Source organism: Leopardus geoffroyi, chromosome E2 (genome assembly GCF_018350155.1).
Source record: "Leopardus geoffroyi isolate Oge1 chromosome E2, O.geoffroyi_Oge1_pat1.0, whole genome shotgun sequence".
In the NCBI taxonomy this organism is placed as follows: Eukaryota; Metazoa; Chordata; class Mammalia; order Carnivora; family Felidae; genus Leopardus; species Leopardus geoffroyi.
Genome location: NC_059335.1, coordinates 34,136,067 through 34,151,293, shown reverse-complemented (window position 1 = coordinate 34,151,293; position 15,227 = coordinate 34,136,067). Strand labels below are relative to the sequence as shown.

At 49.7% G+C, this 15,227-nt stretch overlaps 1 protein-coding gene across 12 annotated transcripts in view; it reads right to left on the bottom strand.

Moving 5' to 3' along the window:
* The window catches only part of NLRC5 (NLR family CARD domain containing 5), an 87,425-nt gene that overhangs the window by 50,003 nt on the left and 22,195 nt on the right, over positions 1–15,227 (bottom strand). For 5 of the 12 annotated variants that reach the window (XM_045442835.1, XM_045442837.1, XM_045442826.1 and 2 more), the window contains exons 2-7: positions 11,628–11,744; positions 10,259–10,800; positions 8,299–8,605; positions 7,392–7,484; positions 3,352–3,432; positions 606–2,280 (exon numbers count right to left, since the gene is read on the bottom strand). In XM_045442835.1, the coding sequence (XP_045298791.1) occupies positions 606–2,280; positions 3,352–3,432; positions 7,392–7,484; positions 8,299–8,593 (2,144 nt within the window). In that variant the 5' untranslated portion in view covers positions 8,594–8,605; positions 10,259–10,800; positions 11,628–11,744. The remainder of the gene's footprint in view (positions 1–605; positions 2,281–3,351; positions 3,433–7,391; positions 7,485–8,298; positions 8,606–10,258; positions 10,801–11,627; positions 11,745–15,227) is intronic. The other 7 variants (XM_045442838.1, XM_045442832.1, XM_045442833.1 and 4 more) reach the window with 5 other exon arrangements.

Sequence of the window (15,227 nt, the reverse complement as noted above, 5' to 3'; positions counted from 1 at the left end):
GACCCAGCTTTGACCATGCAGATTCAGACGCCCAAGGAGATGATGGAGAGACAGTGGGAGGGATCTGGGTCCCTGCAGGACCACACAGAGCTGAGCCATCTCACCGACCTGGACCACTGACCTCTGGGTCTCCCGTGGCAGCGAAACAAAATTCAACATTATTTAACCCACTGTATTCGGGGGGGAAGGGTTCTCTGTTATGAGCCTCACCTTTTCTCCAGCTACTACTACACATACTGAGCCTCCACCATGAGCCAGGCACTGGCTAAGGAGGGTCTTCCCCGTATTCTCTTACCCCCTCTCCCAACCACCCCACGCAGTTGGTATTACCACGAATTCATTTTAGGGAGGAAGAAACTCAGGCCGAGAGGTTAAGTAGCCTGCCAGAAGTCAAACCACTTCTGGACGCGGAGGCTCCAGCTCACGGCTGAGAGGGAGGGGGAGACTAAAAGCCTAGCAACCTCAGCAAAAGGAGGGCCAACTGGACCCTAAGGTCTTGGCGAGGCATGGAGCTTCCCCACCGGCTCTCAGGCTAAGCGGTAGTTCAGACTATCTGTTCTGATGTTTGAGATTCGTACCCAGCCTCCCTCAGCAAAACAGCTCACCTGAGATTCTCTACCTGCTTACAGCCTGCCAGGGCCTCAGGGCAGTGGGGCTCCAGGGGGCAGCCTTCAAAATCCAGCTGGATGGGGGCATTCCTGTGCCCCAGGATGTTGTTCAGGGAAGCCAGGTCAGCATAGGTCAGTGGGAAATTGTGGAAGGACAGGTGACAGGGGAGGCTTTGGGCCACGAGGCTGGCCAGCTCAGGCTCCTGGGTCTCACCCACGCAGTGACAGAGTGCCACAACCTTCGGTCCCGTGAGTCTGCGGGTGGCCAACTTCCTCAAGGCCTGCATCACCTCAGCCTGCCTGGCACCCACCCACACCTCGTCCCTCTGTGCCACGTGGCTGAGGAAGGGACAGCAGGCACGGGATGCCAGCCCAGCCAGGAAGGTGGGGAGGTGGTCTAAGAGGCCCAGTCTGGCTTTGGTCCGCAGCACCCAGCGAGAACTGAGGGTGACATAGTGGGCAAGTGCATTTTTGTCCACCTCGGGGCTGGCCATCAGGTGCAAGGCGGCAAAAAACTCCTGCAGGCTGAGGTGGGTGAAGGCATAGCCTGTCTCCTGGTGCCCAGGGCCTGTGCAGATGCAGAAGGAGGTCAACAAGCCGAGGGCAGCCCCAAAGGCCATCATGGGGGGAGGGATGTCTCCTACAGAGAAGATGACCTTCCCGGTCTCCAGACCCCTCAGGGCCACCTCGCTGAGGCCCAGCAGGGACTCGGGAAGCAGGTGCCCACGGGGGCCGAGGGTAGATACCATCTGCACATAGTTCTGAGTCACGGTGGGCAGAAGGGCCGCAGATTGGCCTGGACAGCTGCTTGGGAGCAGATGGTAGAGGCAGAGGCAGGTGACTTGGCATACCGCGGGCACCGCGCACATGCTCTGGAGATGTCTGTTTTCCCTCAGCTCTGCCAGGGCTGCCTCCTGCCACAGCTGGTTACTGAAGAAGCGGCCCACGTACTCCTCCACCCGCGGCCTGTCAAAGCCCCACATGTGGACCATGGCCGCCTCTGTGGGCAGACAGTCGGGCAGCTTCCCTGGACGGGAGGTGGCCAATACCCAGCAGCCAGGCAGGAGGGTCCCTTTGCAGAGTCCGGAGAAGAGGGCAAGGGCTGGACTTGGGGCCTCAGGACCTGCAGTGTCCTTGCTGGAATGGGGGTAGAGGGCCTGGTCCAGTCCGTCAAAGATCAGCAGGACTCCCTTAGCATTCTTCTCCAGGTACTGGAAGACCAAGTCGGGGCCTGCCTCGGGGCTCAGGTACAGATCAAAAAGAAGCTGGGGCAGCGTCAGGAACTCTGTGATCAGGTTGAGCTGGCGGAATTCAAAAAGGAACAGGGCCTGGAAGCGGTCCAGCTGGCCGTCAGCCCACTTCTGGCAGAGCCGGTGGGCCAGTGTGGTCTTGCCCATGCCCGCCTTCCCCAGGAGCACCGTCACCCTCGGGCCCTTGTCGGCCTTGGTGTTGAAGAGGTCCAGGATGCTCGCCTCAGTGCCATCTTCTGCCTTGGGGTCCCCCAGGATGGCCCCCTCCTGAGTGTTGAAGGGTGCTGTGGCCCGGCTCCACTGCAGGATTGGCGGGATATAGGCCTGGTGGAAGGCAAGGGGTTGCCCTGGCCGGCGCGTCCTGCTGCCATAGCGCTGCTGGGCAGAACTCCTCAGCAGCTGCAGGTACCTCTTGGCCAGCTCTGCAAGGGGCAGGGAGAGGCATGAAGGCTGGAGCCCCCCACCCCCAGGTCCCCTCACCCCAGTACCGGCAGTTGGGAGCCTGTGGCCTCAGCTGTGTATATATAGGTGTGGGAGGGCTGGCAAGAGCGCACAGGGGCTGTTGTACCAACCAAATCCCTAGAAGGAACTGGTTCTACAGAAGCACAGGTTCTGTAGAATGGCCTTTGGGCCATTTAAATAGGGAAGTCCGACCGGGGAAGCATAGATCGTGGTTCCCTTTGTTCTGCAACAGTATACGTGTAAAGCTTTCAATGAGATGGGGAGGAAAAGTGGAGCACTCCCTTTGCAGCATCTTCTTGGAACAGACTGTGTATCTCAGTAGCCCATTCCTCTCCCTAATATTTCGGGGCTGCAATGCCCAGGGGTGAGCACTAATAACCTGTAGGCCCAAGCGCTGACCAGTCGGAATTGGAGCTGGGCCCTTACTGCACGAGGTACTAACTTTTTAATTGCTGGATCACTGGGAGATCTTGGGTGGCCCAGGGGAAGGACTGGAGCCACTGCCAGGGGATACTGGGGACAACTGGTTGAGAATTAGGACCCTTCTGGACAACTGGTGGAGAAAAGAGAGCAGTTCTGTCTTTTCCACTCCCTCTGGCCTAGCTGGTCCTCAGCCGTCCCCAGGCCTTGCGGTGGTGCTGGGGTCTCCCTGGTATCCCGCCTATGTCTAAACTGGCCACTGAGGGTCCAGGTCTGAGGTCATGCTGGTCACCTCCCTGAGGTTCCCTCAATCCTGAGGAAATGGTGTCCCCGTAAGAGCCCAGATGATGAAGCTGCAATCTACTGGGGGTGCTTCAAGCTCCTTCAGCTGCACCATCTCTGGAGAAGGCCCTGTGGCCTCCTGTGGGGGAGGTCCTCCTTGCCAGACCCAGCCTCTCCTCTGCCCACCCAACACCTCCAGTCCATATCTACCAGAAGCTTGGAAAACAAGAGTCACCGGGCCCTTGGAGGCTTGTCAACAGGGCACAGAGTCCAGGATCTGTGCCCTAGCCCCAAGGTAATCCAATCCTTACATCTGGGTCTCTCCTCACCTTCGTACCCACCTAGCTGCTGCTTCCTACACTGCTTCGGGCGGGGTGAGGACCCACAGCTCTGATGAGGCCGCTTGAGGCCTGGAAAGAATGAAAGAAGGGTAAGGGATGACATTTGGGAGCCTGGGCTAAGGGGGCACCAAGCACCTTTGGGGAGCTCCAGTCCACAAATACGTAGCAGGCAGACAAGTGTCTCCACACCCAGGGACTGAGCGACGGGCAAAGGCTGCATCAACGCCAGCTTCTCTTTGCAGAAGTGGGTCTCAGGCCTGTGTTAGAGGCCTGGAGGCTCTGGGCTGGGGATCTCCCAGGCTGCAGGGAGCTGGGCCCACAGCCAGCAGCCTTGGGAACACGTGGCCCCAAGCACTGCATGGCTTGGGAAAGACCCAGGTCTGTCGAGGCCACTGCTGGTTAGAAAAGTGGAGTTTCCAATGGGCCAGGCCTGTGCCCTCTCTCTTGTGCCCGTGTGTTTTATCGCCCTCATTTCACATCTTCCACATTTGGTTTAATGCTTCCCTTAATGGTTTCACGAATTCTTGTCGGTTATGGATTGTCAACAGTCACTTTAATGCCTTTCTAAAGAGGTTGGGAAAGGAAGAAAGGGAGAAGGAAAACAAGAAGGAAAGGGAGCGAGAATGGAGGGGAGGAAGAAGGGAAAGAGGACTTAGGGAAGAATTTGAAGAAGTAATGTGGGATATTCCTACAGCCAGGCATTAGTGACCAATCAGAGCAAGCCTGACAGGTCCCTTGCATTGCCAGGTGTTAACTTAAAATTTTTTTATTATTTATTTATTTCAAAAGATTTTCTTTATTTGTTTATATTTGAGAGAGAGAGAGAGAGAGAGAGAGAGCGCTCATGCATGCACAAGAGTGCAGGAGAGGGACAGAGAGAGAGAAAAAAATCTTAATCAGGCTCCACGCTCAGTGTGCAGGTGCTGAATCCCACGACCGTGAGATCATGACCTGAGCCAAAATCAAGAGTGGGACACTAAAAAAAAAAAAAAAAAAAAAAAAAAAAAGAAGAGTTGGACCCTCAATGACCGAGCCACCCAGGCACTCCTTGGTTGACTTTTTATAGGTGCTGGCTTACAGGAGACTCGGGGATCCCAAAGAGGAACTGGAACCTGTTTGAAAGTATTTCAATATTCCAATAAGTCCTCTATTTAAAAAAATGTTTATATATTTATTTTGAGAAAGACAGAGCGTGTGCCTGTAAGTGGGGGAGGGGCAGAGAGATGGAGAGACAGAATCCCAAGCAGGTTCCACGCCATCAATGCAGAGCCCGATGCGGGGCCTGATCCCATGACTGTGAGATCATGACCTGAGCTGAAATCAAGAGTCAGACACATAATCGACTGAGCCACCCAGGCTCCCCAAGTTCTCTATTAATAAGGGACTCACTGGCTAAATATCAATCAGGCTTGGCCATAGCCATGTGATAGTTATGCCAGTTCAATGATTTAAGCCAGAAGGGACAGGGACCAGGACAAATAGTTTTGATCTGCTGGGGAGCTGGGATTATGGAGTGGCTGTTCTGTTAAAGCCTGTTGATGTTAATGCCAAGCACAGCTATAAGTACAAAGCCCATACTTCTACAGAAATAAAAGGCATCTAAATTGGAAAGGAAGAAGTAAAATCTGTTTATGGATGAGAAGATCTTATATGTAGAAAGCCTTAAAAACTCCACAAAAAAGTTTTTTAGAATAAATGAATTCAGCAAAGTAGCCGGATACAAAGTCATCACACAAAAATGAGTTGCATTTCTACACATAATGAACCACCTAAAAAGGAAATTACAAAAGCATCAAAAGAATAAAATGGTTAAGAATTAACCACCAACAGGTGGAAAACCTGTACGATGAAAAGTAGAAAACATTGTTGAAAGAAATTAAAGAAGGCATAAATAAATGGAAATATATCCTAGGCTCATTGGAAGACTATTCTTAAGATGGCAATCTTACCCCAAATGATCTATAGATTCAGTGAAATTCCCATCAAATCCCAATAACCTTTTCTGCAGAAATAGGAAAACCTATCCTAAAATTCATATGGAATCTCAAGGGACCCCAAATAGCCAAAACACTCCTGAAAAAAGAAGAACCTTGTTGGAGGACTCACATTTCCTGATTTCAAAACTTACAAGCAAGCTACGCAATCAAAACAGTGTGGCACTGGCATATAAACAGACATGACAGTCCAGAAATAAACCTTCACTTATATGGTCACATACTTTTTGACAAGGGTGCCACGTCCATTTAATGGGGAAAGGACAATCTTTCCAACAAACGGTGCTGGGGAAACTTGACATCCACATGCAAAACAATGAAGTTGGACCCTTACCTAACATCCTATACAAAAATTAACTCAAAGCGGATCAAGGACTGACATATAAGGTCTCAAGCAATAAAACTCTTAGAAGAAAACATAAAACAAAAGCTTCACGACATTGGATTTGGCAATGATTTCTCAGATATGGCACTGAGGCACAGGTAACACAAGAAAAAAACAGACAAACCAGGCTTCATGAAAGTGAAAAACATTTTGTGCATCAAAAGACACTATCCACAGAGTAAAAAGAGAACCTACAGAATGAAAGGTATCTGTGAAACCTGTATCTGAAAAGGGATTAACATTGAGAATATATAGAGACCCCCTAAACTCAACAACAACAAAACAAACAAGGCAATTAAAACCACGGAACAAAGAACTTGAAGAGACTGGTCTACAAAGACGACACACAAATGGCCGACATCACCAATCGTTAGGGAAATGGAAATCAAAACTACCGTGAGATGGGTACCGCCTCACACTCATCACAATAGCTACTATAAAAAACAAACAAACCAGGAAACCACAAGGGTCGGCAAGGATGTGGAGAAATTGGAACCCCTGTGTACTGTCGGTGGGCATGCAAAATGGTGTTGCCAATGTGGAAACAGTGTGGAAGTTCCTCAAAGTATTCAAAATAGAGTTACCATATGACCCTGGATTCTGAACATATACTCAGAAAGAACCGAAAGCAGGATTTTGAAGAAATATTTGTTTACCCATGTTCACAACAGCATTATTCACAATGGCCCAACTGTGGAAGCAAGCCTAGTGTTTACCAGTGGTTGGATGGGTAAGTCAAGTGTGGTACACACATACAATGGAATGTTATTCAGCCTTACAAAGGAAGGAAATTCTGCCACAACATGTAGGAGGAACCTTGAGAACATTATGCTAAGTGAAATGAGCCAGTCACAAAATGATTCCATTTACAAGAGGTACTTAGAGTAGTGAAAATCATAAAGACAGAGAGTAAAAGGGCCCAGGGGCTGGAGAAGAGGGGAATGGGGAGTTAGTGTTTAATGGGGATAGAGTATCAGTTTTCCAAGACAGAAAGAGTTCTGGAGATGGGTGGTGGAGACGGTCCCACAATAATGAGAGTGTACTTAATACCACTGAACTGTGTGCTTAAAAATGGTTAAGATAGAAGTTTTATGTTATGTGCAATTTACCACAGTTTAAAAAAAAATGAACATAAAGGTTTGGAGAATAGAGTGAATAAATCCTGAGGTGGTCACCATTTAACCACTGACCCCCCCCCCCACCACCCCTGCCGCACTCCATCAAAAAATCAGTCAGAGGTTCCAGGGTGTGGACAGTGGTCCGTGGGTCAGTGTCATGCCCAAGGTATCTAAATGAGGAGGAGGCCTGAGTCTGTGGGTTTGGAATATGAGGCCCTGAGGCTTAGAGACAGGGAAGTGAGAACACACTTCCCCTAGTGAAACGAGACATGATTCTGGCAGGTGCCCAGGAGCTGTCAACTTCAGACTCTCTCGGGAGGCTCCAGCTTAGATCCCCTGGGAACAGGTTATATCAGAACAGGCCAAGGCCTTAACAGGTGCAGAGGGAGAGGAGGCGGGACTAGGAGCCACGGGGAGGGGCGGGGATACAGGCAAATGTGTTAGAGGGTGGAGGAGGCTGGTTTAAGGGAAGCAGCTGGCTGGCCACCACCATCCTCCTCCGGGTTTGAGGTGGGGACTTAGCATGCTTACCACCCCCTCCTGCTCCACAACTCCAGCTCTCACCGTGGTGGAGCTGAGATTCAGGTTGGCTTTCTTCACCAGTTTCCAGCTGGCTGGGGAACCCTGAAAGAGAAGGGGAGAGTGCCACATGGTCTAGGGATGCAGCGGGATGCCCTAGGACCAGCTCTCAGGGCTCATCCCTCAGGGCAGGTCCCCAGCAGGGGAGCAATAAAGTGGACGCTCCACAACCTGTGGGGGACACAACTGGTGAAGGCAGTTGCCGGCAGAAATGTGTACGTATGTGCAGGTCTGTGCACGGATAGGTATGGGCTTATGCTTGCATGTATGCATGTTTGTGCACAGGTGTGTGTGATCATACACCTGCATGCGCACTGTGAACCCCCCTGCATATCCTACGCTCTGCCGTGTGCTAAGTTCTTCTATGAGTTCTCACTTCCTCCCCAGGAACATTGTTGGCCCTCAATGTTTTGTTTCCGCACGACGCTGTGTAAGTAGAAGGTGCTAAGAAACACCCACAGAACTGAACAGCGTTCAATGCACCTGCCCACCCGTAGAGGTCAAAGGGCTCTCCCCACAACTGCTCCTGACCGTGCTGAAGAAAGAAACGTCTTGAGAGTTATGGGCTATTTGCAATTTCTTGCTTGAAAGTAGGTACTGGTCCTTTCTCTCCTTGCATCCAGCCTTTCTAGGCAACTGGGGTGAAGCAGAGTGGAAGAAGGGATCTTCCAGGTCCCCAGCTGATATGGTGAAAATAGGGAATTTACTCTGGAAAGTGCTCAGAAACATAGAATTTTGTTCCTGGCTTGACCATGTCGTCTTTGTGTAACTTGGGTGGGTCCCAGCCTTCCCCTGGCCTCCCTGGCTCCCATGGCAGGGGGCTGGCTGGCTGCTTTGTGCCTCTTATGTCTGCCCTTACCGTCTCCATGGCCCCAAGTGCTCAGCAGTGGCACCTCCAGGTCCAGCGGCACGTCAAGTTCCATGCACACACAGTGGATGAACGCCTGCCAAGTGGCCTGACCTTGAGTGTACAGTCTGTTGAGCTGTAGCATGACACCCTGCGTGGCATCCTCGGCCTTGTTCCTGGAGCTCAGGTCCATCTTGGGGAGGAAGAACTTCACCTTGGCATTTAGCCATTGTGGGTCTTTGCTGAGCAGCCTCACAAGCAAGCTCCACAGGTTCTTGGTGCCCAGCTGGAGGCTAACGGGGTCCATGAGGAGCTGGCCCTGCAGGGATAGGGTAGGCAGGTGAACTGTGGAGCAGATAAGTTGGGGCAGAGGTGAGCTGGGGGGCAGGTGAGTTGGAGGACAGGTGAGCGGGGGTGGGGGGGCAGGTGAGTTGGAGGACAGGTGAGCGGGGGTGAGGGGGCAGGTGAGTTGGAGGACAGGTGAGCGGGGGTGGGGGGGCAGGTGAGTTGGAGGACAGGTGAGCGGGGGTGGGGGGCAGGTGAGTTGGAGGACAGGTGAGCGGGGGTGGGGGGAACGGGTGAGTTGGAGGACAGGTGAGCGGGGGTGGGGGGGCAGGTGAGTTGGAGGACAGGTGAGCAGGGGTGGGGGGGCAGGTGAGTTGGAGGACAGGTGAGCTGGGAGACAGGTGAATAGGAGGACAATTCAGCCGGAAGGAAGCCAAAGAGGGTAGTCAAGAACCACCTCCCATATCTGGGGGGCAGTAAATAGGCAGACAAGTGGCTTCTTTATGGAGCCTCAATGCCTGTGCCCAGGGATTGGTCCCAGAGAACGGTTTGCTTCTTTTCCTCATCCCCCAATTATCTGTGCCTGTGTCCTGGCTCTGCAATGGGCCAGTTTATCTCCTGCAGATGGTTCCCGAGGATGCTTTAGTTTTTCTTGTTTCCATGGACCTGTTTGTGCTGCTCTCTGTCTGAGCTAAGCTCATGGCAGAGACAACTAGTTGTCCTCCAAAATCTGTTCTTCCCTTCTTCCTTAGGACCAGAACCCCTGAATATTTCCTGGTCATCTGGAATAGACTTTATTTCCCAGCCTCCCTTGCATTTAGAATTAGCCATCTTACTAAGTTTTGGCCAATGGGATATAGATGGAAGTGTTGTACATCTTTCTCTGTTTCCTCCTATTGGTTGGAATGTCAGCATGATGGCTGAACTTTGGGCAGCCATATTGGATCATGAGGCGGAAGCCAGTGCAGAGAAGGTATAAGGTAAGCCTTTCCACCCGTCCTGAATTTCTCTTACATGACAAGGAAATACATGTCTATTTAAAGCACTATTTTTTAGGGCTTTTTGCTACTCAGTGAAATCGAATCCAATCTAACACAAACCATCGCTCTCTCTCTAAGCAACTTCTCCTTTTCTAAACTGGCATTCTCAACCTGCTGGTAGGAATACCAATATAAGGCCAGGAGCACTTACATAGCAAAGCTTAAAAAATATGCAGTCCCTTTGATTCGGCAAGTCTGTTCCTAGCACTCTAACCTTAGGATATCATTATAGGTGTGCATAAAAGTTTTAATTGCAAAGCTGTTCGCCTCAAGACTTTTTATATACATAAAATTGGAAACAACATTAGTTGTTAACTAATTAGTTAACTAATTGGTGGTCCATGATACAGTGGAAAATGTTGTAACATTTCCAGATGAACTTTCTGGCATTATTTCCTTAACAACAGTAGCAAACACTTAGAAAGCACATACTATGTTCTAAGTGCTTTATGTGTCTCATATAATCCCCACATCTATGGAGACCCCACTTCTGAGAAGAGTGGGAGGCTCACCCAGGAGCAGCCTTAGCAACTCCCAGAGGCTGGGGCACAGGACTATGTGTCCTGAGGTTCAGACGGCAGCTGTTCCCTTGAGTCCCACCCACCAGAGGCCTCTGGGCACGTGTCCCCCGTCTCCTCTGGTCATACCTTGGCAACTGGACTGATGGCAATAGATCCTCTCTCAGACACAGAGCTTCAGAATTCATGAAACATGCTCACATCCATGGGGCAGGCAGGGATCACCATCCCCACTGAACAGACCGGAAGACTGAGGCCAAGAAGGGGAAAGGATGTACCCAAAGTCATACTGAAAGTCCATGACAGAGCCAGGCTCAGAATTGAGATTTATCGCCTGTCAGGTCTGTACATTTCTGAGGCTTTGGAGCCCTAGATGGCACCAGACAAGTCCCCGGACTTTGTGTGATCTTGGTAAGAGGATGTGGTTATGGCCCAGGGTGCAGCTTCTTTTCCGGGCTACAGTGTTCAAAGTCCATGATGTCCATAAAGAAATCAGCCAGGACAACAAGGCGTCAGGCAGAAGTGAGGTGCGCCTGGACGGTATCATTTCTGTGGAAGTCCTTTCATCTTCAAATGTGTCCTCCTGCCGGTCTGACACAACGCCTTTATCTCTACCATTAGTGCTCGATCCCCTCGGGGTACAGCATCAAGCTCTTTAAGGGTAACCATCCCTGGGAGAAAGAGCACATTACATTATGATTGGTCATTGAGATTTCTATGAAAATAGCCTTGGAGACAGAGGATTATAGTAGAAAGATCTTCAGCCCCAAAGTTAGGAGACGAGCATTCTTGACCCGGCTCTGTATCTAATTCTCTGTGGTCAGCATTAGGCCCGTTCACAGATATTCTCTTTCTCCTCTTTCTAGGCCCTTGGAAGGATTGCACTTCCCTGCTCTCTTGACATCAGGTATGGCCACAACACTTGCTTTGGCCAATGAAATATGCTGAAGAATGACACATGTCATGTCTGTGCAGAAGTTTTAAGAGCCAGTGCGTGATTCACCATGCTCTCTCTTTCCCTCTACCACAGGGACCAGCAGTATTCCAGATCTTGGCTGCTCCTTTAGCCTGGGTCCAGCAAGAGGATTATGCGGAACAGAGGTCCCAGTTCATTGACGATAGACAAGAAGTAGGATCAGGAAGTAAGCTTTTGTTGTCATAAGCCACCAGGACATTGGTGGTTGTTTGTTATTGGCCTATCCTAGCTGATACACTCATAGCATAGCCTTGAGCAAGTCTATTCTCTATCTGGGCCTCAGTCACATCATCTATAAGGTGGGTAAATCAGATGCCGTCTCAAGGCCCTTCCTGATTTTCTGTGTCTCATGACTTTCACTCTCAAGCTGAATGGTGGCTAAGGGTAGGCTTGTTATATCAGGGGCAGCCCAGAGAGGTAAACCTGGGTAATCTGGGTAGGGAGCAGCTGGTAGGGAGTAGCAGGGGAGTGAGGGAGTGGGTGGGAGGGTAAGAGAGGGGGCAAAGGGTAGAGGTCACCTACTTGGCTTCCCGGTTCATCCTAGATGTTCGAGGGTGTCCGCAGAGATGGTCTCATGAGTACCTGGGCCAAGTCTTGTGCTATGAGGTGATTTTCAGGTTGTTTCCATAGGGCAGGCTGCTAAAGAGAGGAGACAGGGTGCTCTCCTCAATGTTCCAGATCCCAAGAGGAATGCTGTTTGGAAGGCACCAGCCCTTACCCCTCCTCTGGAGATACCTCTGAGGTAGGTGTTCGATCCAGAAGAGTCCCCTTGCCCTCATGCACCGATCTTGTTCTTCCCCAACCACGGCTCCTCTTGTCCCTGGATTGTGTATAGCCCGACCCTCTCTGGCGTCACCTCCTACCACATGTGGCCCAGAGGCTGCCCCTCTTCCTCCTCCAACTTGGACATTCACCCCACAGTGACTTGTGGCATCAGAGTGTACCCTTCAAATCCAGCAGACTTATGACAGCCAATTCATTTGGACGAAAAAGGAAGAATCCTCACGACAGATGCCAATTTCCTTTCCCAGTAAAACTCCCAAAAGGGTATGATTTGCGGTTTTCTTTCTTATTACATTTGATGTATTTTTTTTAGGCGGTCACAAGTAAACCTTCCTCTTCATGAGAAAACCCAGAGGCATGGCCCGCTGCCTCACCAGGAACACAATGAAATGACAGTCTGGCGCACATGCCTAAGAGACGCTGTCTAACAACAGAGGATGGGCAAGAAGAAAGGTGGCGGAGAAGTACATGGAAGAAAGCAAGCAAGACAGAAGATGAGTGTGTGCCCTGACTGTGTGTCTATGAAGTGAGGACTGTAACTTACCAAGCCCCAGGGCTTTAGGTAAACCCACATAAATATGGCGCCCTCTCACATAAACAAAGGTAAGTAACAGAGGGGCGCCTGGGTGGCTGAGTCAGTTGAGCTTCCGACTTCAGCTCATGTCATGAGCTCACGGGTTCGTGAGTTTGAGCCCTGCACGGGGCTCCCTGCTGTCGACAGAGCCTGCTTTGGAGCCTGGGTCCCCCCCACCCCTGCAGCCTTGCCTTTGTCCCTCCTCTGCTCATTCTGTCTCTCTCTCAAAAATAAATAAACTTAAAAAAATCTTTGAAAAAAAAAAGGTAACTAGACAGGTTTGTGTTCCCCCCCCCCACCCCATTTATACGTTAAAGCCCAAATTCCAAGTGTGACTGTATTTGGAGGCAGGGCCTTTGGTTCTTGGGTCATGAGGACGGAGCCCTCATGATGGATTCAGAGAGCTTCCAAGAAGAGGCAGGGGAAAGCCTGCTTCCTCTCTGGTCCCTGCCACACGAGGATACAAGGAGAGGGTGGCCATCTACAAAGGAAGAGTGGCTTCACCAGATACTGGATCTGCTGGCACCTTGATCTTGGGACTTCCCAGTCTCCAGAGCCATGAGAAATAAACGTGTGTCATGTAAGCCACCCAGCCTGGGGTGTTCAGTTACGGCAGCCTGAAATGACTAAGACAAACCTGGCTATGACCAGAGAGAGTAAAAGAAAAAAAAAAAAAACCCTCTAAGTAAATATGTAGATTTAAGGCAGAACCACTTAAATTACAGCAGGATACTTTGGATAGCTTGATAAAATTACAATAACAGTCATTTAGAGAAAAAAGGGCAGACACGACAAGTGTTCATATGCCTTAAATATTTCATAATAAGTATTTCGTAATAAACATATTAGATAAAACAAGAAAAAAATGAAGGCAATTATATCAAAGACTATTTGTTGGGAGAGGCAGGCAATAATGGGGAGGCTTCCAACCATCGTAAAACATCTTATAAAGCACCGATCATTAACACTTTATGGAACGGTATTAAAAATAGAAAAAAAACTGGCCACAGGAATGGAATCAAATTAGCTTCACACTCACTTAAAACTCACCAGCGAATCAACGGTATGAAGAGAAGACATATGGAAAAACACATAGTATTAACACACACGGTAATACAAGTGGTTTAAATTTAAGGAATTATTTTTTTTAATTAAGTAATTAAGTTAAAATGCTCTGTATGGAAACCAGCTGCCATTTCACACACCCCCTCCCCCCGAACGGCCATAACGAACGAAAGGACCATACAAGCGTCTGTGAGGATAAGGAGACATGGGAAGTTTACATGCTGCTGGCGGGGACGTGAAATGGAGCACATCCACTTTTTGGAAAAGTGTGGCAGGTCCTTAAAATGTTACCCCCGAGAGTTAACACATAACCCAGCAATTCCACTCCCAGATCTCCCTCCAGCAGACACGAAAACAGACGTTTGCACAAAAACGTGCGAACAAATGTTTGTTATCCGTAACAGCCCAACGGCGAAAGCCATGCAAATGTCCAAAAGCTTACAAACGGAGAAGCAAAATATAGTACATTTACACAGTGCAATGTGATTCGGCAACGAAAAGGAGCAAAGTACGGACACATGCTACGAGGAGGAACCATAAAAATGTTACGCCAAGGGAAAAAAGCTCCAAAGTATATCCTTATAAGTAAATTCAAATGTGTGTGTATTTGCATACACAGAGACCCACTCTAGGCCTATACAACAAACTGGTGACCGGACTATGTCCGGGCAGGGGACGTGGAGAACACAGGCAAAGGAGAACCCTTTACGCTGTACTCTTTCGGACCACTTTGACATTCAAACTTTAAAAACAATTTTTTGTAATGTTTATGTTTGAGAGAGAGAGAGACAGAGCGTGAGCAGGGGAGAGAGGGGCAGAGAGAGAGAGAGAGAGAGAGCGGGAGACACAGAATCCAAAGCAGGCTCCAGGGTCTGAGCTGTCAGCACAGAGCCCGATGTGGGGCTCGAACTCATGAACCTGAGCTGAAGTCAGACACTTAACTGACTGAGCCACCCGGGTGCCCCTCAAACTTTTTAATAGGCACATTTTTACAAACAAACAAACAAACAAACAAACAAACAAAACCGTAAAGACATTTACATTAAAAATAAGAGTAGACATTTCCCCAATGTGTAAGGAAGATAAATACATGGTGATAAATGGGCCAAGAAATTATCAGTGTTGGCTCATAGAAATGGCAGTTCCCTCCATTATGTTAAATAATAAAACTAAAATAGAGGCAGGAAGGCAAGCAAAAAGGATAAACACGTGCATTAAGTATGACAGAGAGAGGCTAAACATTCAAATCAAAAAGTAATTCATACATATGGAGGACATATTTTCTTCTACATGTTAGTTGAACGTTTGCATGTGTGTTATGGGGACCAAACGCCACGTTCGATGGAAAGAACTGAACATTCAGCACAAAGAATACGGGCTCAGTGCCAGGCAAGGGCCTTTCGGCCTCAGCGGTTTCAATTCTCACAACTACGCCTCTTGGATGTCCTGTATGCATTTTAAAATGTCCCCCGCTCCCAATGGCAATCCTGGCCTCCCTGTCCCCCTCCCAAACTGCCTGCGTGCACCACCACCGTCCCCAGGTCAGTGAAGGGCGGCCTCCTGTTTCTTCGAGCTCAGGCCAAAGATGGGAACCTGGCACCACCATTTCTCACCTGGATTCCTGCACCAGCAGACCTGGTGCCTCTCTTCCCTGCCCCGACATCCTCCACAGAGGGCCTGGGATCACTGTCACACTGTGA